Consider the following 24,406-nt stretch of genomic DNA (forward strand, 5'->3'; position numbering starts at 1 on the left):
CACACCGACCCAATTTTCCCAACGGCGATCGCGATTCCCAACGATGATCGACGCCGCTTACGATTCGAGGAAGGCCGTTTATTATTTCTTATTTCAGGAGCCCGATCCATAATGAAGGCCAGGTAACAAAGCGCGGGAATTCATCAAACCGATGCCCCACTTTTGCGCGAGGATTTCCATGTATTAATAACGAGAGATTGTCGAAGCGTGCAGGCTTGCAGGCTCGATTTTTCCTAGAGAGAGAGCTCGTTGCAATTTTTTTTAAATATATTCTCGAGTGTTATAGGTGGAAGAAGAGGTTAAGGATGAAAAATTATCTTTATGCAGATAAGAGGAGGAGGGGAGCGTCATGTGGATGATGGCGGTTTGATTAATCTGAAGAAATCTGTCTTGATCCATCGAGACAACGAAGGGGATTAATTTAGAAAGGGGATAAAGAAGGAGGAGAGGTTGAACTAAAAATTCGATCGAGGGAAGGGGATTTATTTGTAATAAAAAGAAAAGAAAGAATGAAAAAATACGTAGAGATAGATCGATCCAAACAAGTATAAGATTTTAAATGCATCGATCATTTGTATGACAAAATAAGTATCTTGGACACGTTTCTCATAAATTGCATTTCGATATTCGATGATCCGTGAAATCGTGTTACATAAATTTTAAGCAATACGTAAAGCTTCTACTTTGGAATAAAGTTTGAATTTTATCACAAGCTCGCCGATATGTCCAACAACTTTTGATATTTAAAATCAACGCGTTCATCATTTTTCGGACATAACAGGACAAAGAATAATCGGCGAATAAAATGATAACGGATGTAAAAAATCTAGAAACACCATCTTTTCTTCTTTTTGTTGAAAAACGAACTGCCGCATTATCGATTAATTCACAATATCGATTTACACAATTTGGTTATTATAATTGCGTTACAAATGCAATCTAAAAGTATTCTATTTACCTTTATGTTCGAAACCCGTGCTTCTTTCGCTCTAGTTTCTGATTTACACAATTTGTTGAATTGTGTTGCAAACGTAATCCAAAAGAGAATCTTCCATTTTTTCGTCCCAATTATTCAATTTGTGAAAAATAGCCACGCGATCGTTCGTATTATTTCGAATTCTACGTTGACCCGTAACTACCCCTGTTCAAAGTTACCATCGTTCTACCATTGTAACCGGGTGTATTTAACTTGCCTAATCATCCGTTGGATTCCATCCGTCCACAGCCCCGAGACCAACTTCACCTAGTGATTTCGCCGCCTCTATCCAACTCGGCTAACTAATTCATCCGTTTACCTTACTCGTCGCTGCAAGCGGAAATAAACTCCCGAGAGAAAGGAAGATAACATTCCATTCGAGGAAAAAAGTAAACGTCGAGGGGATCTTTAATTTACGTGTATATATTTTAATCCTCGCCGATCGACAAAATTTAAAAAAAATCGCGTCTCAAAGCGAAGTATTCTTCGATCGATATTGGCTCCCCTCGAGCGTTCTATTCCCTCGTTACACAGAGATATTTTATTTCGAAAGAGAGAACGAGAACTTCTTCTTCTTCTTCTTTCGATACGTGATCCTGTTATGTATATCTCTCTCTCTCTGATTCTCGGATCGATTCGATTTGGTGTTATTGGATATACAGACGGGAGAATAAAAGGAGGATGGAAAAGAACAGTTTTCGAGGTTACGAGACAAGTAGCATTGATTCGTGGCTGGACGATAACGAACACGCCTCGAGCATTTCCCTAATTAAATCCCATTGTTAATCAGTGGCTGTTAATTACGATGCGTTACGTCGAGGCGCAGCGTGGAACGGTCTCCCAGGCGCATCCGGTGTTATCGTCACCGTTGCTCGTTGCTTCGTTTCCTCGAAACGACTCCGAACGATGCAATTCAACACCATTAACCGCAACGACTGGTTAATCCTTCGCCAGTGAACAATTTGCGCAGCTTCGAGTCGGGATGATGATACGTTGTTGATAACTCGGGCGAATCCTGTTGCGAGTTTAATAATGACGGTTAAACTATTCCCCAAGATCCCCCCTAATTGGAGAGCGTATAGTTTCTGGTTCACGAATTAATAATAATATCTTAAGAGCGTTATCCCTCTATCCCCAATTGTTAGCGTCGATATCGTGAGATAAAATTCGTCGAATAAATAAATTAACATTTTCTTTGAATTGAGAAACAAGGAAGAAAGAAAGAGAGACGCTATGATTACTTCTCGAGGAAGAACGGCCACGTTGTTCTGCCACGTTAATGCCCCCAAGAAAAGGAAAGAAAGAATTCGAAAGAAAAAGGGATAACTGCCGCTAAAAACGTTTACCCTACTAAGAAACTTCCTCTTCTCTTTCAAGGTTTAAACTGACTCTCGAGCAAAGTACCTGTGCAGAAACTCGACTTATCCCTGCCACGGCGCGCCAGGATCCTTGATTATACCCCAAGAATATCTAAGTACACGAGTAACCTAACCTAAAAATGGAAAGAAGATATTAATCATCAACAATTTTTCCATATCTTTACGAATTAGATTCGATCGTCCTCCAAAAATAATTTCCAAATACTCTTCTGAAAGTTTTTCTTCTTTTCGCTCTCGAAAAATAAGCAAGAAAAAATCCAAAAAAGAAAATTGATCGACGAGGAGGGAAGAAGCGGAAATGGAGGGCGACGAAATATGAATAATAAGGCAGGCGTTTGTAGTTTGTCGACGCTAAACTCTAAGGTCTCCCATTTCGCAACGTGTCGCGTAATTCAATTTTCCTCGAACGTTGTCTTGCGACCAAGGAAATGGAGAGCCGTGGTGTTTCCTTCCGGTTTGTCGGGCAATAAATATCGATTCGTTTGTTCCGTTTAATTGCTCCATTCTCGTCTTTCCACTTCGATTGGATAAACAAATCTTGTATAATAAAATTTGTCATCTCGTTTATTATATCGGTCGATCGATGAATAAATTATGATGTAATAAACGAAAACTTTAAACTCGTAATTCTAAATGCAAATCAAGTTTTCGGATATTCGTTATGCACGAGTTTTACACGCGTTTCCGTGTAAATATTATCGTTGGAGAGGTTTGATTGCTAATGGCGGCTACTGTTTCACCTAGCTTTTAATGAAACACGGTAGACCATGATTCGGATTATGTAATCCTAATTCTCCAATATTTTCAAAGCCACTACTTGATTGGCAGCACAAAGTAATTACGGTCAATTTGCGAATCGATGTATTCGTACGCTTCGAAACTAAACGTTATATTTTGAACTGTGTGTTAAATTATACCATTTATCTTGTTAAAAGAAAAAGAAAAAGGAACAAAGTATACGCCATACGATATTATAAGAAATTGTAGAAACATCTCCTTCGAAAAGGAAAAAGAATTATATCGATATCGACTCGTTCGAAATTATTTCTTCCATTTTCTATTTAATGCTACAGAGGTAGATTATCCTGCGTTACAAAAATCACGCATCGCGTGCTACGAATAACCTCGCCCTTCTTTCCTTGTTTCTCGCACGAGGAAAGATCCTTTTCTATACGAAAATTGGATCGTGTCGATGGTCACGGGATATGGATCTCTTCTTTTCTGGAAATCCTCCACGTGTATTAGAAATGAGAATGAAAGAAGAAAGGAGAGAGACCTCTCTATCCAAGAGTTGTCGTTTCCCGACGATTAAACAACCCGTTCCCGTGATTTAAGGCGGGAAAACTCCCCTGTTCCGAAGCCGAGGGGAGAAATTTGTTCCGGCTGGCTCGTCTCGTCACCCAGAGGAATACTCTCGAGAGGAACGACGCCTGGCAACGACGACGCTTTCTCAAGGAGGCGGCGACGAGCGAACCATCCTCAAAGACAATTAAAGGGAGGCCTGGAGCTGTAAAAAAAAAAAAGAAAAAGAAGATCGAAGCCGTTGTTCGTTGGCAAAGACCCTCTCTCCTCTCGAATGAATCGCTCCTTTAAAATATCCGGCTGGATCAAAGCGGCGAAAGCTTCTCTTTCGAGGCGACGGATCCAACCCTCTCCATCCGTGCTCCGCTTTCCACCAGAATCGAATAATTAACCGAACAAGACAGACGGTTCTTCTCCGTCTCCGGGGACGATTATCGATTCATTACGTATCCCTTCGTCTGCCGCGTCTCCGACTCGAAAACGATTGACGCGTCGAGGACGCGTGGAATAAGTTGGAGCAGCTTCGAGGTCGATATTCGAATACCGAGAATATACAGATAGTTGTCGCGGCGTGTGCAAAAATATATGAATTAGTTCTCCAGTTAGTTTCGAATAGCTTTGCTATTTCGACGAAACTCTCTACAACTTTTTCGAAAATCTGAGGCTTTCGAGTTATATTTTCGAGCTAGACTTTTAAATATACATATATATACATATGTATCGTAACTTTGTGATAGAATAAGGACGCATTTTGCCGGAATAATTCTACTAATGCACTCTCTACTAAGGCTTCCAGTGTACTGTCACGTAGAAAGTGCTCGTGCAGTGGGAAACAGGATTTCTCCTCCACAATTCTGGTAAAGCCCCATCACTGAAAAAAAGAAAAAACACGATAAACTCTATCCTATTCATTAATCCTCATTAACAATATATATGTATATGTGACTCAACCTCTCAGCTTCTCTCAAAGGAATCGTATATCTTCTATACCCATAATTCTTATCACTTTCACGAACCATTCGAACGACAGACCTGATCGTCGATCACGAAACGCGACAGCGTTCGTCAGAACGATGCATCGATTGCCAGAGAAGTCATTGTCGATTTTTCACGCAGATCCTGAGCATTCGTTCTGGATGGTCGCCGATTAATTCGCAATCTGTTTAGAAGGATCGCTTATATCGTCAAATTACCGATAAGTGGATCAGTGAATGATCGCGCCCCATTCTCGAGCTTTCAAGGGAAATGGAAATTGTAGGGATTCGTCCAACATCGTAGGATTCGGTCCACTGCTCAAAAATGGACTGCTCTGTCACGTGCGAGCGGTTACGGAGAATACCATGATTCCCGACCGACTGCTCGGCTGGAATTTAGCGTAACGGAACGTGTGATCGATTTTTCAACGCCCTTTTGATCGTTTGCGCTTTTCTCGCAATCTCTACTCCAAACAATTTTACCCACTTTGAATTCGTGACGCTGCGCATAACACGATGACTCTTGCACGCGTGATAATAAATTTATTCTCTTGCTTTAAAAATTACGAGGGTAGAAACACACATCGATTTTTCGACTCTTGCTTTAAACAATTTTACCTTATTTTACTTTGAATTCGTGACGTACACGATGACTCTAAACAATTTTGTCCACTGTTCAAAATCCATGACGTTACACAGAAGGGAAATGACTCTTGTATGCGTGATAATAAATTTATTCTCTTGCTTTAAAAATTACGAGGGTAGAAACACACATCGATTTTTCAACGTTCTTTTGATGCTTGCGCTTTTCTCGCAATTTCTAACAATTTTACCCACTTTGAATTCGTGACGATGACTCTAAACAATTTTGTCCACTGTTCAAAATCCATGACGTTACACAGGAGGGAAAAATTACGAAGGTAGAAACACACATCGACTTTTCGACTCTTGCTTTAAACAATTTTACCTTACCACGATGAACAATTTTCTCCAAAATCCATGACACAGGAGGGAACGTATAACACGATGACTCTTGCACGCGTGATAATAAATTTATACTCTTGCTTTAAAAATTACGAGCCACGCGTGCAGAAGCACAACACGTTTATTTATACTTTGTACTCTTTATTCTAAAAAAAAGAAAAGAGCATACTCCTATTTGAAACGAGATTTCGACGTGTTTTTGCAGGATGCCTAACGAGAACGCGCCAGTGTGCGGGTGCGGGGTGGTGGTCGATCTGCCGAAGTCGCGAAATGGCGCGCTGTCCTCGAGACGGCTCACGATCAGAATACCCAAGTCGAAGGGTGGGAAATCGGACGGGCGGGCTGCCAAGAAGCAGGACGACGCTCGTGGGAAGAGCAGAACTTCCGAAACGGGAAGTTGCAGCTCGGTGACGGAGCAAGCCAGGCCGGTTACGAAGAGCAGCAAACACGAGAAGCGTTTGAATCACTCGAGGAGGACCCGGAGCGCCGACAGGGCGGAGTCGCACTACACTTACATAGGTCGGTAAAAATTTCATCTTTCGATGAATGAAAACAAGCGTAAATTTCGAATCGTGCATCCAATTATTCTCCAACTACCGATATTAACTATTCTCGTTCGATTCCTATTATTTCTTATTCGATCGATCATTGGATACGCAAAAATTTTTAGAAAAAAGAATTCACCGCAGATCGGAATTTTATCGATATCCAATATTAATTTCCAGATAATTTCTTTACGAAATATATATCATTGCTCTTTTGAGACAGTTACCGTGCGTGTTAAAAGGGAAGATTCTAATTCTAGATCGAACGAGAAATTTCCTATTCACTATAATAAACTATCGTTTCATTAAGAAAAAAGAAAAAGGAAACAATTGTACAGCTAATCAAAAATTCATCATTGGCAAAAGTTCGAACAAAGAGAATTTATCAAAAAGTTTTCTCCGACAGAAATCGTATCTATCCGGCACACTCGTCGGGAGGACAATGCCGCGATTCTGTAACCCGATATCGGGCCGTTCTTTGCCACGATTCTTCTTCTTCGAACTTTAAATTTCCTCCCCCTCCCCCTCTCCAAAACTCTTGGAACTCTCTTTTCGGATCGTCCCGTTTCCAGAGTCCGGCTCGAGCATTCTTGGCGGTGGGATAAGGGAGAACGCTATCCCGGAGGCGTTGTACGCCACCATTCCAGACACGGCGAACGCGACCGCCAACGAAACCGGAAATGGTCAATTAAACGCGCAAAGCAGGCCGGTATACGCCATTCCCTCCATGGTGTCGCCACCGCCCACCTACGACGTGGCCATCTCGAAAACATGGCAGGTAAGCGTTTATTATTAATCTTCTTCGAAATCGGTTTCGAGAAATAACGAGCAAGTCGTGTAATTAACGGTGTTACTTTGAATGTGACGAGAGTGGAAACATATATGTACATATGTACAACACACTTTCCTTCCTTCGTTATTCGAGATCATCAAAAAAATTAAAATTGCGAATTATATTAAAAAAGTAAAAAACTCGTGATTTTATTTTTCAAACTTTTCGTTCGTTTTTAAACGTATAATAAATTGTATAATTTACATGCTGATCCCCTTGAACCATCGAATGGCAAAAATCGACGCTGATGAATCAATTTGCAAGTTAATTCAGCCAATTGTTGCACGGATAATTATTTATTTATTTTGCGTAATAGGCTTCGTACAAATAAAAATCCATGTTCGTCAAAATATCATTCCATTTCACTTCTTTCAAATAAGTTCCCCTCGAATATCCTCCTTAAACTCTTTCCAAGCATTTTTAAATAATCGCGTCGTTTCCAAAATCCTCTTTGATCGAAACTTGTCCGGTTACCTTGTTAACCCCCTAGTCTTTTTATTCCACTCTCTCTCTCGTTTTCAAAGGAACAAGAATGGTGGCTTGCGGTCGGTCGTGTCGTCGCGAAATTGAACAGCGAACGATGTGTCGATGTATCGATGTGCGGCGATGAAATCAGAGATCGTCCGTCGTTCGAGCAGATTTAACCTTCGTAGTAGTAGTAATGAACTGTCCCGGTCAGGCATCCCAGACAGAATCGAAATCCTGGACCAACCGCGGTCGTCAAAGGTTTTCGTCGACTTGTCGACCCGACGATCGATCCTTGCGCATCCCCTCCCCTCGTGTAAACGAGCCGACGACGTTAATTACACGACGCTCGAGTCGCTGATTGGACGCGAGGAATATTTCTCGTCCACGATCACCAACGAAATTCGTGAGACCCATCCGTTTTCCATCAGTGCGGGATTGAAACAGCCTGTCCCTCCACGATTTCAATATTTCTCTCATTTTCTTTCCTTTTTTCAACAATCGTTAATCATAACTCGAGTTATAAATATTAAAACGAAGATATGGATCGGGATGATTCGTCATTTTTTTAAATATATTTTTTAACGATACAACGCGGAGGAATTATACACATTGCAAGTGTGGGAGTGTAATCCAGTGACAGTGAAATTAATGCTTGAATATTCAAAACTCCCGATCCACTGCCGGGTCTTGTTCGCTGAATATTCGATTATTCGAATAAACCGATCCTCCTCCTGGGGTTTCGATATAAAATACTCGAATTAAAGAAGAAAAAAGAAAAGGAAAGAAGAATTACGATTTCTGTGAGGGAGGAAAAGGAGAGGGGGGGAAGGTCGCGCAGGAACGGCAGGCAAATTGTTGAGAGGTGCCCCTTGACTCGAGAACCATTCGTTCAATTTTCCGCCCGGCCATTTCATCGACCGCATAGTTTCCAGGCGCCGGCCGACACATAAATTTTCGTGGCGGCGGAAAACAGCCCCGTACCCACTTCAAAGTCCCGACAACCGACGCCATCGCCGCGCGCGTTTCGAGTTTTGCGAACGGATTCGTTTATTTTTCCGATTCCATTTCCATCCCTTCCTCCGTTTTTCACCATCTCCGACTCGAGTCGGGATTGGACCTCCAACGGTTGATTGTTCCCATCGGACGAAGATGGTCGTCGATCGCAGGATCGCAGATGACGTTAAAGAGGAGCGAGAGTTTGAAGTAATATGGATGAATACAATGATAATTGCGGTGGAAATAAGATGAAATACAATTTTTGTACGATTCGTGTTTATGAAAAATAAAGATAGGGTGTAAAGGAGTTAAAAAGGGACGATGATTACGACAGAAGTGAAACGAGATACAATTTTTCCAGTGCAAGAAAATAAATGAAAAAGAATGTGTTGGAATGAGGGCCAAAGTAAGTTGGAGAGTTATACGTGACATTCTTGCGCCGAGCAACGCGATTATTGCTTCGATTTTCAATCGGGAAATTTTTCTCTCGGATAAATTCCAAAGAAATTTGTCGTTGCTAGCTCGTTGCTCCCTGCAAGTTTGATTTAAAAATTATTATAACGGATACTTAAATCACTTACGATTTAATCCCTTCATTTTCCCAAACAATTGAAATTAGAAAAATAACTTTCTGCGATCCCACGCTTTCTAGTTTCCAAAGCGAGAGAGAGAAAGAGGGGGGGAAAATAATTCCAATTTCCAATCAAACGATTCTCAGGATAACAACAAATTCGCAATAATTTCGTTAATTATCAAATCGCGAGATAACTTGCTAACTTGCCACGGCTTTCCTCCCCGATTCTCTTTCGACTCTTCCTCGATAGAGAGATTTAACCAATTAAACGGGAACAATACGAATAATCAACGACAATAAATCCACTCTCCCGTTATCCTCGTTAACGAGAAAATAATAATAATAATAATAACAACAACAACAGTAACAACAATACGGCCTCTCGACGATCGATCGAAAACGAAACCTAGAAAAGAAACCCTCCCCCGATTGAAAAAAAGAATCTGCCTGCTTGCTCGAAAAGGAAGACCAATGGAAAAAAGAATAAATGTTTCCAGACCGGCCTCCCGCCCACCTACGAGGAATACTTGTGCCACAGGTACGCCATGATCTCTCGTTCCCATACACCACCGCCGCCATGGTCGGACTCCACGTCGACCGCCACGTCGACACCCACCGCGCCCACAGTTCAAACTCGCCGCGAACTGTTGGCAAGTCAACCAGAGCTGAGGGAATACCTGGCTCAATTGTCGCTCTCTCAAAACAACGACAGGCCGGCCGGCCATCATCACCACCACCACCACCAGGGAACCGTGCTCAGAGACAGCAGCTATCTCTCGAATCAGCAAGCCTCGAGGGAACAAGCGAGGACGCAGCAACGTCCACGGGCCATGCCTCCCAGGTGAGTGTTTCCAGGCTTGCGACACGATTAGATTCCACTCGTTCCCCTTTTCCCCCATTTCGTCGAGTCGAATTCCGCTTAAGCGTGGGCATGGCTCTTTTCTTCTTCTTCAGACAAACAGATTTAGACGACAGTTTTCCAAATTCTTGAATACAAGTTAAGGATATTTTAATTTTAATTTCATTTCCAATACGTATCCATTTATAAGCCGCGTGAGAAACGTAAATCTCACCCCCGATTTCAGGTCCCAGAGCGAGAGCCGCGTGCAACAGCAGAGAATCGCGACCATGTACGAGGACGGCGCGTTCTGCATGGAAACGACCGCGCTGCAATCGGCGTTCGAGAACGGGATAGCCTTGTGCAGCCTGATGTAATCAGCAGGCCTCGGCCTGCCACCGATGTCCCAGAGAACGGAGGGGGAGGAAGGATGATCCCAGGAACGAAATCTTTTTTTTTTCCCCCTCGTTTATTCGAGGTCACCGTTCGAAGAGAAGGGAAGAAGAAAATCGTGGATGCAACGAAGCCAAGCCCTGTGTCAAAGTTCCCCTCCGACAAATCCCTTTCGTATCGATCTCCCTCCCCTCTTAACTTCCCCCTTCTTATCTTCTTTTCTTTATCTTCATCGACGGAGATGGAATGAAAAAATGATTTTGCGATCGATTAATTAATTGCTTGATCGAGAGGAGTAATCCGTGTGGGACGACCAGAGAGGGATTTGGACGAATTTTTCAAGGTAATTTTATTCGAAAAAAACAAAGTCGTCGCAGGTGTTGATGATCTACTACAATGGACTTTGTCCCCGAGAAGTAGTCCAATTGATCTTGTGAACGATTCTTTTAACATAGATAGCGATAAATAATGGATGGAAATAGAATAATCGATTGAATTAAACGCAGTCTCTCCCCTGGCTCTCGTGGTTTTATTTATTAAGAGTTTCTTCAGCAAAGGACTCCGTCTTCCGCATATCTATATATACATATATTCTCCTTCGAAATTCTTTTTCCACGTGGCGAATCTTTCCTCGAGCAGTTATAGCTGAACGGTTGATATGGCAATTCCATTCGTTGCTCACGACGGAATGTTCGAGGATAACTCAGGTTTCGACGACTCGTCTTCATTCCATATAGAAACGAAATATTTCTTGATTCAATGAAACGGAGAGAATAATGAAGTCTCTGAATTTAGTCTTGCTGCAAGCCAAATTGATATAAACGCGAAATATCTTCAGTTACAATCGTTTTATCGAGTAAAAAATTGATTGGAGCGAAGAGGTATTCTTACACGATTTGTACCTGATAACACAACTCTAAGTTTGATCAGGGGGATGCGACGGAGAAAGATTCGTAACAATGCAGGCCTAATTTTCACGTGGCACGAATAGATCTCCTTTTTATTTCAACTATCGATAGAATTCTATTTTATCTACAACTTTTGCGCTCTTGTTTCCAACGTGTCCGGATCTTTTGTACGAATTCGTCCCGATTCGAACGGTACTACGGTCATTCTGCCATTGGATCATCCGATGTTTGTCCCATCCGATTGTTTATGCAAATGGGATTATGATTTCGCATTAGGCATTTAGAACGACACGTGTACGGCAAGTGTAAATGCTATGGATTTTTGTATAGCTCGGTACTGGTTTTCACGTTATCATACACGGTGTCTGGTAATTCGCGAGAGAAATAGAGTTAGAGAGATTTTATAGAGACGGGGACGAGAGGGGAATGATTCTTATTCGCCTCTTTTTTCAGATGTATAAATATTTAATCGAATGTTATACGATAGTAATTTTAAATGTTACTTTTTTTTCTCTCTTATTTCGAGTCGTTAATATCGAAAAATCTTCTCGATTCCATTCAAGGGACACCTCGTGCATATTTATAATTTATAGCCAGTAGATGATGGCTTCTATTCATCCGCGGCGAGAGTGTTTCCAGACACGATGTTTCCTTACGCATGAAGGCACGATATTCTGCAAGCTTTCGATTGCGAGGGAAATCATGGAAGCCGATTCAATGGAAACATCGAAGAAATAACTTGTAAACCCGTATCTCCTCGACCATCGTTTCGAAATGGAATTCAATCTGTCTGGTTTTCATCTACACTGTTTTATCGATAAACGAGAGAAAAACATTGTGCTCGGTACAACCAGGCCATCGATTCACGATAAGTTTTCGTTCCAACGTTCAATTTTCCTCTTCTTTCAATTGGTAAAAAAAAAAAAAATCGATGGAAAAACGAAATAGATCTCGTTTTTTCAATTTTGAAAAATTTCATTTCCATCCTCGACATTCGTAGATCATTATAGTTATTAATAACGTAATTTATCGTCGTCGATTTAAAAGTGTTTAAATAACGAATATTACAAATTTTTACAGTTAATTTCTATATAGACGGAGAAACGTGTCGATTTTTACGTGTCCGCATTCGTATAATGATCGTAAATAAATATGTGTCTTTGATTCTCGCGTTTAATTTCAAATTACTTTCGAGCGTGATACGCGAATAAACCGGTTCCGTTCTTCGTTCAAACAGTTTTCCCTTGAGATGGAAAGTATTTTTAACAAATTACTCCTGTAACAATACTCAAACGTTTCCTCGAAACGATTCTCCACGAATTCTCTGCGAAACGCTGTATCGGAAAAAAAAAGATCGAAATAACAAAATTTCAATGATTTTCGATCTCAACGAGTCGATTATCCGAGCGTAGAAAAAAAGTATCTCGATGATTGACAGGATTCTTGCAATATATCGCCAAACGATCATCCAACTCGTCGAGAGAACGAACGACGTTATAACAATAATTCACCGAATACACCGCGGATAAACGAATAATAAAACTTTCGATTCAAACTCGAAAACTCGAGGAAAAAAGAAACGCGCGATTCTCGAATAATCGCTGAATAATCATCCTCCGATGATTAATTGTAATTTAATAATCCTCGCTAGCCTCGTAACCATCGTGAATAATTCACGCGTGTGGCGGTAAATAACGTGATGATTAATCGTGTAAAGTTATCGAGCCACTCGACGCACCGTATTAGAGCCTTAGGAACGTAATTAAGTAATGTAACGAACGCGCTCTAGGCGCTACGAACCTACGAATCTAGGTTGTCCTAACGACATACAAAGTAAACAAGTAGCGTGTAAATTTAAAGTCGGTGCAAAGGAGAGGGAGGGGATTGGAAACCGGGTAAAATCCGGCGTGTGTCGGACTTATTATCGTGTTTCGACTCGACACGATGTCCCCTCGTGGAAAGCGCCGACTTTACTCCGTAACGTAATTTAAATAGCAACGACAGGCGGCTCGTAATTCGCGTCCGCCGGTTCGTAGAGTTTAAGAGAAATCTACTTTACCATTCGAGTGCACGAGCGATTTCGCCCGGAGGACGTATAATCGTAATTGTAAATACATACTCTTCGGGCGGGGATCCACCATTCCCCGGAATTCTGTCTTTAAAAATTTGCGTTAAAACGGTTTTTCTTTCCTCTTAATTCTCTTCTTTCCTCGTCGGAAATCTGAAAATTAGAAATATTAGTTAAAGAAGAAAGGAAAAAGAAAATAACAATGGTATATAATCGATTGAAAATTTAAAGACAGTATTATCTCGGGGATATCGCGTGTAGATTTAAATTAGGACGAGGTAAGGATGTAAGATAGTCGTTAAGAACTTCGTAAATCGTTATTATTACACTGTACATAATAACAATTATTACCATCGTCCCTGAATATCCAACTCTACACTCTCTACGTAGTCGCGAAGCGATTCGAAAAAAAGATATTGTATTTTCGCAAGCAAGCGTCGTGTAAGAAATGCGTGTTAAAATTTCAAAATCTTTCCAACGGATTGAAACGTAAATCGTGTGAAAACAACCACGATTCTCCTGTCGACTATCCTTTCTCTTAAATAAGAAGAAAGAAACGAGAGCATCGTTCCTTCCTTGTTACTCATCCGCGCAAAATTCAAATACAAATTTCGGTTCACAATGATGATCCCCCTCCCCTCATTGGTTATCGAGATAGCTTCGAGCGCGCTTCGACTTTTCAACCATCCGCGCGTGGATGGCCACAAAATTATCAACAATCGATTCATCGATTCATCTCCCAAGCGACGAAAAATCGTCAATCAAATCATTTTCGCGTGTAAAATTAACGGGGATGCGGATGATAATACACGCGTCGTCGATTCATCCCCTCCCTCGCGAGCAAACACGTTCAAAGCACCCTCGAAAATGTCGACCAGACGTTGGGCTCGGTCTCGTTGGAACCATTTTACGGAGGGGAGGGGATCGTGATTCTCCTTTGATTGATTGTGGAAGAAAGAAAAAGAAAGGGGGAGGGGGAAGTATAAATTCAGACGCGTTAGAAATTCCGCTTCTTCCGTTCGAAAACGCTTCTAACGCTTGGCTGGTATTGATCCTGGGACACGAATCTTTTAAAATTAAACAATTTCGATTTATTTAATACGGATATATCGCGATTGTAATCGTAAAAAGATTATATTCGTGTGATTTTACGAATTTGTATTATTGAATTTTGGAAATAAAGGTCGAATTTTTTGTTCCCATTCTTAAATAATTTTTAAAATGCGTTAATATTCGTTAATAAATTGCACGAGTTCGAAACTTTGTTGAAATGTCCGTGCCCCAGGTTTAATCTCGTCCAATTTTACGCGTGTGATTCTCCTGCTCGCTGTCGAGTACTCTTCTCATCCAGCTTCATCCCTCTTTCGAGTTGCTTCCGCGAGACTCGAGATCCTCGACTTCCAGCGGACCTGACGAATTCGCTGAGCCCAGCCCCAACCAACCACTTGATCGCGAGTTTCAACTAAATAATAAGAGTGCTTCGTTACGTCGCAGCGGCAGGAAAGGATCACCTTTCGTTCCGACGACACATGTACGTCTAAGCGCACACTATCGTTCTACGCGATAAGAGATAATAAATGTAAAAAGAAGAAAAAAAGAAAAAAAAAAAAGAAAAAGAAGAAAAAAAATATGTAACAATGATGTTTTACGAAAACGAGATATTTATTTCTTAGAGCATCGTGGCTTCCAGCGTAATTAATCGCAGGGGGGAATGGAACCCAGGACTGCCAAAGAGCGAGAAACTTCTAAAATGCATAGGTTCTCCCGCACGAGATTAATTCGTGATCAATTTCCGTGTTTTCGACTTTCGTTTCAACGATCCATCTCCCGTCTTCTCTCGTCTCGCGTCCTTAAATATCGCGTTCTCTTCTGTTTGATAATTTATTTTGCATTTCGAACGATTCTCCCACTTCCGGTGTCCATGCGGATGGATATTTTCTTCCATTATGCCTATTTTATTTACTTGTCGATTCTTCCAAACTTCATCAAGATTAAAAAAAAAAAAAACGTTACCTTCCTCCTGAATAATTGATGATTGAAGAATCCTTCTTGGATAGCAAATATAATTTATTTCGATTATTAAAGTTGAATCGAAAGCGAAATGGAGAGGAAGATAAATCGTGAAACGAAGGTATGAGCGTAAACGAAAAACATCACGTTGCGGACAAGCGTTTCAAATACTGAGAATTAAGAAAAAATAAAAAGATGTAGCGTTGTAAATGAGCGGTTAAGAAGATAAAACGAAGATGTAACAAAGATAAAAATGAAAAAAAAAAAAAAAAAAAAAGAAGAGAATCTACGATGGTATCTTATGTAGACGCATTATTATACTCCGATATAGAAATATTTTTCTCATCATGGTGTATACACTTCGCTACTGATTCCCAATGAATGTTGATCTATCTCCTGCCCGAGATCGAGGACGCGCGATAGATGTTAACTACCACTTAAACATTTCGAAAGTGAAACGAAGGCGGAGAGAAAAGCAACGTTCGCGAGCGAAGGAGAGGAGAAAAATAAAAACAAAAATAAAAAAGATAAGAAACTAAGCGCATCGTTAATATCGTTCTGTCGGTACCGCGCTCGAACGAGAAACTAAACAAGCTGAAAACCGCTATGTCGTATTGTATGTTGTGTATATTATGAATGTTTAGAGGACCAAGAAATATAATGTACCGGTGTAAAAAAAAAAAAAGTGTGACTATCTTTTATTTCCCTTTCTCTTCCTCTTCGTCTTCTTTTTTCTCTCTGTATATTACGAATATAGGATAGGAATTCATAAATATTATAACCGATTATATTCTCAAGTTTCGATTCGATTCGTTTTTTTGAGATATTTATATTTGCTAAAGTGTTTCTCTCGAAAAAGTAGAAATTAGATTGATTCTTATTTTCAATCGTGTAATCGTACTCTTACGTCCAATGTACAAAATAATTCGTAAATATATGTCTGTACTTTAGAAAATGTATGTCTACAGATTGATCTTATTATTGTTAGATATGCAAAAGAGTTTCGATAGTTGAAAAGTTTTTTTCTTTTTTTTAATTTATTCACAATTCCAAAGCATGGATATTCATTAATGAATTATTCTGCATATTATAGAACGCAATGCGATACGTCTACTTTTAACCGATACATACAGAAAACTGAGCGAAGACTGTTAACGTGGCGAACGTGGAGAGAAGGTAAGTTGGAACGATGTAAAATGATCACAAAGACGTGACTTACATATCTTAGGTTGAGATCGCAGACACGGTGTCTAATTTCACGGTGTCTAATTAAAGAACGAAACACTTCTCGCAATAACCCGGACAAAAATGTATTTACACTCAATTGGTACAATGATTCATAACGATATTAAATATAATTGCGGGGAAATATCGAAGTTAGAGAGGAAAAAATATGTATTAAGAGATGAAGGAAAATCGAAGGAAGATGTAAGGAAATTTTAAGTAAAGAAAAAAATTGGATTACGAATTACAAAATTTGATAAGAATAAAATAATTCTTCCAAAAAAAACTAAGATTTTTCGATGAAATTTTGTGGATAGATGAAAGCAAAAAAAAAAAAAAAAAGGAAAAAATAACGATGCAAGAATTCACAAAATACAATAAAAAAAAATAGGATGGAAACAAAACTCGTACAAATATGGAAGAAGACAAATTAAAAAGAGGTTGAGAATCAAATCCAACGTAAGAATTATCATACAGATAGAATAATTTATTAGCATGCTGTTTTCTAAACATTTCTCGATATCATCTTTCACTCATTCAATAATCGATTAAATTTTGAAATCAACGAGAGACCTAACAAGATATGTTTATTATCAAGAAAAAATTCATATCATCAGTAATGTCGCACAAATTTTATTTCGAATTATTATTCGTATTATAGTTAATATTCCAATTCTAAACGAGGGAGAGATACAGGGCGATGCAACAGTATTTCGGACGATGAGGAATAATTAAATTTCTCGTTATCATACGTTGAAATTAAGAATAAAAATCGCCATAATTAAGTATGAATCCCGCGTTTTCTCCCGATTGTTGCACCGATTAATCGAGGATATTGGCCCTCTATTAGTGGTCCGCCAACGGAATGATAATCAAACCGATTCGTTATCGCTATTTCAATTCCACTTGGAATCATGCGCCCGATAAATCGTTCGTGAGAGAGAAAGTGTCTTAATTGTCCATCTCTATTTTGTCACGTGTTTGAATGCACGATATATTGTGATTTGGAGAAATGATTATTCAACATTGCTTCGTTAATTGTAACATGTAGTATTTTTTTTCGAGCTCGAGATATGTATGATTCGACGTTAAACATTTCGTAATGCAAAATATAAATATAAATATAATATAAATATTATGATAGAGAAAAAATGAAATGAAAAAAAATAAAAAAATAATTTAATTTACAAATTCCATTATCAAAAAGAAAAAAAAATAAAGGAAAAAATGTCACATTTTTCAATCGAATGTGATACGAATGAAGTTGGAAGTATCGATGTCATCTGTGATCGGCGTATTAAATCAACGTATTAAATTGCATTTTCTACACGATAAATAGTAAATATAAACAGCTAAAATGCGATAAAGTATAGTATAACAATAAAAATGTTTCAACTTCCAATATCAATTCGCGTATAATTATATAATACGAAAAAAAAAAATATCAAACAATATCTCGGAGAAACGATTCTGATTTTGTATGAAAAATGCGAAATATCGAATGTTTAAATATTATTACTCGATACACTTTCTTCTCAAGATATCGATTTCGCAATAAATTTTTATGAGAATAGAGATCTGTGTCACAATTCACAATTCATGCTTACTTTCATCTTCAAATCTTTAAATACATCGGATAATATCCATTTAAATTAAATATTTCTCGTTTCTTATCGATTAAAAAACAAAAAAAAAAAAAAAATGCCCCAAAAAAAAAGGAACTTGAAAAACTTAATATAGTCATCATTTGATGCACAAAAAGGACGGCAACGATACGGATTAAATCCTTCGTAAAACTAAACGTACCACCTTTTAAAACTTTAATCGATTTAAACTTCGATCCCTTCTTCTAATCTGTCTCTAATCGATGATTGTCCACATCGTCACAATGAATAAACTCACGCCAATTCTACTGGATTAACGAAATTCAGATCGAATTTAAAATCACGTTCGAATATCGAGATTACGATACACATATAAATCAATTATAAGAAAAATTTCTTTCGTTTCGTATCCGAATATCGATATTAAGGGGCAGAAATTTTTAGGCCATTCGGTACACGAAAGATCCTCTCCTCAACCGGAAGTTCACCGATGAGGTACCTCTTTAAGCTGTGAATCGCTGCAGACGAGTGTCCAGTGCCGATGAAGGCCAAGGTCGCATCTCTGCCAGCGTATTCGAGTATCACGTCAGATCCACCGGGATGGCTTTTCAAGAAATCCGTGCAATCGTACACAAAATCTTGAATCACGATCCAACAACTGTCGACGGTATCGTGCCAGGCAACTTCGTTCAAATTGATCGTCCTCAAATTCTTTATCAAATTCTCTTCATCATCGAGCGATTCTTCGCCCTCCAATATTAGCCTCGACTTCTCCGACGACTCTTCCTTCTCGATGATACTCTCCAACTCGAGAAAGTCTTCTTGTTGGGGCTTCGCCTCCAGATCCATCGATCGAAAGGATACGCTGAGCAGATCCATGCTTCTGGTTGTGATTTTCCTACTTCTGAAAGAAAATATCGATCGATGAAAACAAATTGTAATTAATTGCGAAATTAATGTTACATCACTGTAGAAATAGCTGATAAATCAGCTGATGTAACATATTTGATTTTAGAAGGAAAGAAAAAAAGATTATCATTCAAATAACACATGCAATTCTTCAAATATAAATAAACAGAAAGTTAACAGAACGCGGAAAAAAGATAAAGAGAAGAGAAATTGTTCTCATAAGATTAAATCGATTTCACGTCGCCATTTGCTTCCATCTATATCTCAAGTACATTCATCTTGATCAATTACCGTTAATTATACGTCCAAATAAATCGAAAAAGAGAAAAATTTGATTTTAGAGATTAAAGAGGATCTGTGTTTCTTCGGTAAAAGCCAAAAGTGAACAGTCATTCCAAGAATCGTGTAATAAATTTTATCGGATATAGAGGTTATCGAATTCTCGCTTCTTTAACAGGTTTATACGACAAAAATTTTATATACGTGATCGTGAAACCGTGCGGATCGTCAGCAAATGTGTTAGGAAATTTTTTTTTAGGACGATATCGAGATTGATTTCGAACGATCGAATTCATGAATAAAGTTCGAGACAAATTTGAGAAAGTTAAACGGATTCTCGCGGACGAGAAACGAGATAATAATAGACGAAAGAACGAACAAGACTGACGAAACGAATAAGATGTACTCGTAATTAAATTAAAGCAAAATTTTATCACTCGAGATAGAAATATTCGACGTTCGCTCGATGTAATTTCCATCGAGGAGTTTTGTAATACTATTACACCAACTTTTCCAAATTTTTCGCAATTGAAAAACGAGATAGTTTACTAGTTTCTAGAACGTGATATATTGATAACAACAATGATTACTTTTGTTCTTCCTTCCAACTATCTTGCATTTTTCTTCACTATTTGCGCGACCAACTTTTCATCGAAGAACTTATACACGGTACTGAAGCACCGTCGAGAAATCAATTCTCCCCTAGGTGAAAGGAAATCTAATTCTATTACCGGTTGAAACCCGATGCATAAACTAACTGTTCTCTGATCACGTATTAAGATTCTTCTCAGTCAATTCAATGATATTATTAATCGAAATATTATGAATAATTATTTAAGATGCTGTTATTAAACGTATTTTCTCATCCGTTTGAGTAAGAATCAGCAATTTTACTAGATAAATATGTTTTATCTAGTAGGCTTCTAGTATGTAGACTTCATTTATATTAGGAAGCTGAGAGTTATATGTAGCATTGCAATTTTATTATATATTATAGATCGATCAATGATTGCGAAATTGAATTCTATTTTAATATTATCGTATATTTTTCCACTTTAATTTGATAAAATTATTATTATGATTAAATTGATTTAATTATATAAGTGAAAAAGTATACATTTTAAATTAAAAATATTCTGAAATAGTCTGAAATTTAAAAATTAATTGTTTTTAAGAAAAACAGCTTGCTAATATAATGCTATTCTAATAAGGTGAAAAAACACAGTGACAAATAAAATAAAATATATGTAAGATAATATTTTTTTCTTCTATAAATGATACGTTATTTTTTTAACGAATCTACGAAAAATAATTTATACTAAAAGGTAGAATTATTTCTTAACTAACAGAAAAATAGAAATAGAAAAAGATAAAAATTTATATTGTTAAATTATTAAATTATGTACTATAAAAAGATTAAACTAAATAAAATAATCAAATTATCAAATCATTATTATTAAATTAAATTTAATGAATGAAAATTTTTTTATACTCAATTTTAATATCTCGATTGAAGATAAAATTTAGACGAAATATTAATTCTGATTTCTTGCACGATTGGTCATACAGAGCACAAGAAATAAAATTTCATCGGATGATAATAGAGATAAGGTAGAAAATAGATTTATCATTTATAGAATTTGATATTCCATTACAAGCAAAAAATAGAATAGACGTGATATCTTATGGAACTTTACATCAGTGATCTGAAATACCGACCTCAAAAAAGCTATCTCGTATGTCATTTAACGCCATCTAACCAGTTATAATATAAATATGTACACAAAATTAAACCGTTAAAAATTTAAAAAATAAAAATCTGCACTTATATTTATAAAATAATGATAATAATTTAATGATGAAAAAATTAAAATGCCCAAAAAAATGAAATTTAATGTTTCTTCTTACCTCTTTGCATGATGGATAATTTATTCTTACTTTCTTAAAAGAAGCACTGATTCTACACCGAAAACGAACTTTTAAAATAAAAAAATAAAAATAAAAAACTATTTATGTTTTCATTATATCTGGCGTATAATTGGCAAACAAACACTGATTCTAATTTCGCGTATGATTATTTTAAATTACTTAAAGCTTATTGTGTTCTAAAAATACGAAATATCACGAAAAAACACTGATTCTATCGATCACATTGCGCGTGATCACAAAAATTTTCTGAAAGAAAAATTGTGTTAAATGATCAAATAATAAGATAATTAAAAAAAAATACTTTTATGTTTCTAAGCATATGAATTGAAAATACGATGACAAAAGAATGAATTTAATTTATTTACCATTAATTAATCAATTATATTCGAAAATTAATATATTTGTTACTTAACAAGTATATTGTTATAATCTAAATAAAAAAGAAAATAAAAATATAACATTTGATACGAAAAATTAATTGTTACCACTTTTTCACGTCGAATGGTTGTTAGTGTCCATATTGAAATTTTTTCTCGCTTTGTAGATTATCCCAATAACCAATCGATAATCTGCACAAAAGATAATCAAATCTTTAGAATAAATATATAAAATATATGAAATTAGAATCAATTATATTAAAACAAAACAATAACCATACTCAAATTCCATGCAATTTAATTATACTATGCAAAAGTTAATAACATTTTTTACCAATATGATGTTAATAGAAAATTAGGTTAATAAAAGAAAAAAAAATAAATTATTTCTCAAAAAATAATTAGATATAATAACATTCGATAGATTATCGAATAAATATAATTAATTAAACAAAAATATATAAGAGATAAAAATATAATCTACAGAAATAATGTATTACGCAGTAAATTAATCACGCACCTGCGAAGCGAAACGTCCAAACGCCACGACTTTCGATAGCAAAATGACGCGTCGACGATTTGTACGGAAGCAAGAAATCAAAACATACCGAGCATATACATACAAACAAATCATTAATTTCTCAGAAAAGGAATTATAAGAAACCTTGAACGTAAAGTCGAAACAAAAACATTAGGACGAATTGAACACTCGAAGATACGTTTACAAAATATATGTTTATAAAATATGTATTAAATAAAATTAATTAAAACGATTTAATTTACTTTTATTTTTATATAAATAGAAAAACAAAATTTATAATAATTATTATACATTTTTTGTTAAAATAAGTCAAATTTTACTATTATATTATTTACTATTTGCATGAAAGTAATAAGTGCATAACCTATTACACGTTTGAAGTAATGAAATGATAATCTGTATAAATAAAAGTTAGAACCATGAAACAAATATATAAAATTGGAATAACATTAAAATAATTAAATTTAATTCAGCTTCAGATGCTTATAACACATATAATATTTATAACAAACTACTGACGAATGACTAAGTGAAAAATATGCGAACAATAAGGAAAAAAAGACAATTGAATTTTGGTATAGTTATACTTGATAAATGATTAAACACATATAAATAAATTAAACAAAAAGATTAGTAGTTCATAAATTATATTACGATATCAAATTTCACAATTACCTGAGTCGGTGTAATATATCCTCTCATCGCGATTCTTGACAGTAAACTGACGCCATATATGATTCGTCTAATTACCGGGCCTTAGCAGCTTTCTGATTGGCTGAAGCGGCACAGTTCTTATTCATTTCAGCCGCGCAAAAATTCACGTATAATAGAATATATTTAAACGTTGATTTTTATATATTGAAATTTATAAAATCTTATAAAGGCACGTTAATTAAAAATGAAATAAGAGTAGATTATTATAATTAATATAATACAAAAATGATTAAATCAAATTAAAAAGATCGAAAGATAAAACTGAATATTTAAAATAAAAATGGATATAAAAGAAAAATACATCTAAATTAAAGAATATTAAAACATGACGAAAGCATTTGGTTTAATTAATAACTTTTTAATAATTAATTTTATTTATATCTATATTAAAATATTTTAACTTTTATTTTATGCGAAGAACAATCACAAAATAGCCACAAGTAGACTGTTTGTTAACATTTTTTAATTTGATTAAATATAAAAATAGAAATCTATTAATTATTTACTAGAATTTTTTAATAAAATTTATTTTTTAAAAAATATTTTAAATTTAATTCAAATTTTATCTATATTTTAATCTTTTATTTATTATATATATATATTTAAATAAATAATTAATCACTTGTATTAAAAGGAATGCAACTTATCGTTTGAAGATACATTGGTTCAGCAGCAATTTTTTATCTATCAATATTAATCATATAATTATGTATCAAGTCTCGTAAATAAAGTACGTAAAATTTTTATATTCGCGCATAAAACATATACATATAGCTTAAATATGAAATTCATATGCAATTTTATTAATTAGAACAGAAAATTGAATATGCTTTCTGAAGAATAGCGTCAAACCGGAACTGATCTGATCTTTCTTCATCCGGTAACCATAGCTCGATGGGCAAAGTCGATAACAACGACTATCTGTAAAATTCAGAACGAATATTTTAAGAAATGATTTAAATATTATAATTTTCAATATTCTATTAATATTTAATTAATTTTCTAATTACGTATTTACTAATACGTTTACTATTTATTATAATTTATCATTTTTTTAATTCAGATTTATTAATTTTACAAGTAATTGCTTTTTTAAATTTATTAAAATTTATCGTTCCATTTAATATTTTTGTATTCGACAAAGAATGTTATAGTTTATCGAATTTATATATTTTTATCTTATCCGAATAAAGAGATATAAGAGAAGAAATATAATTCTACCTTTTATTTGAACGTATAGTTGCATAAACTCACGGGTGACCCGTTTCTGTTGTCGAAAGTAGAATCTATTGAATTTTACGAAGCGTATTAGAGAAGTAGTTGCCTTCGATTTTCCGGTAAATGCTGCCACACCTCGATTTTCCATCCAGTGCGCACATATTCCACCCTACATTCAAAATATGTATTACATGGATCGTCCGACATGCATGTAAATGTGTTCCATCATCCCTCCTTATTCCATATTCCTGTTTATGTATACTTCCGAGTGCAGGACTTTTATCGAATGACGGATTTCTCGAATTTCTCGGGAATTTCGTTCGATCTCTACAACATTTAAAAATTCTTCAATTTAAAAATGCCT

The 24,406-nt window shown here is 36.3% G+C and overlaps 2 protein-coding genes across 45 annotated transcripts in view; one reads left to right on the plus strand and one right to left on the minus strand.

Annotated features, from left to right (window-relative positions):
- LOC107995134 (uncharacterized) overlaps nucleotides 1-15,532 on the plus strand; it is a 51,827-nt gene extending 36,295 nt beyond the window's left edge. The window contains exons 2-5 of the mRNA XM_017052455.3: nucleotides 5,821-6,134; nucleotides 6,733-6,938; nucleotides 9,528-9,871; nucleotides 10,116-15,532. Of these exons, the coding sequence (XP_016907944.1) occupies nucleotides 5,822-6,134; nucleotides 6,733-6,938; nucleotides 9,528-9,871; nucleotides 10,116-10,245 (993 nt within the window). The 5' untranslated portion in view covers nucleotide 5,821 and the 3' untranslated portion in view covers nucleotides 10,246-15,532. The remainder of the gene's footprint in view (nucleotides 1-5,820; nucleotides 6,135-6,732; nucleotides 6,939-9,527; nucleotides 9,872-10,115) is intronic.
- Nucleotides 1-24,406, minus strand: part of LOC107995054 (uncharacterized) — a 121,725-nt gene that overhangs the window by 42,196 nt on the left and 55,123 nt on the right. For 22 of the 44 annotated variants that reach the window (XR_009831957.1, XR_003697009.2, XR_009831968.1 and 19 more), the window contains 6 exons: nucleotides 24,046-24,369; nucleotides 22,786-23,745; nucleotides 21,678-21,761; nucleotides 21,172-21,438; nucleotides 4,609-18,979; nucleotides 228-4,528 (listed from right to left, as the gene is read on the minus strand). Coding sequence is in view for 3 of the 44 variants with exons in the window: in XM_017052457.3 (XP_016907946.1) it covers nucleotides 18,499-18,954 (456 nt within the window). In the remaining 41 variants the exon portion in view is untranslated. Of the gene's footprint in view, nucleotides 1-227; nucleotides 4,529-4,608; nucleotides 18,980-21,171; nucleotides 21,439-21,677; nucleotides 21,762-22,089; nucleotides 23,746-24,045; nucleotides 24,370-24,406 lie in introns of those variants that run through there. The other 22 variants (XR_009831954.1, XR_009831939.1, XR_009831962.1 and 19 more) reach the window with 8 other exon arrangements.

The sequence above is a fragment of the Apis cerana genome, linkage group LG11 (genome assembly GCF_029169275.1).
Source record: "Apis cerana isolate GH-2021 linkage group LG11, AcerK_1.0, whole genome shotgun sequence".
Taxonomy (NCBI): domain Eukaryota; kingdom Metazoa; phylum Arthropoda; class Insecta; order Hymenoptera; family Apidae; genus Apis; species Apis cerana.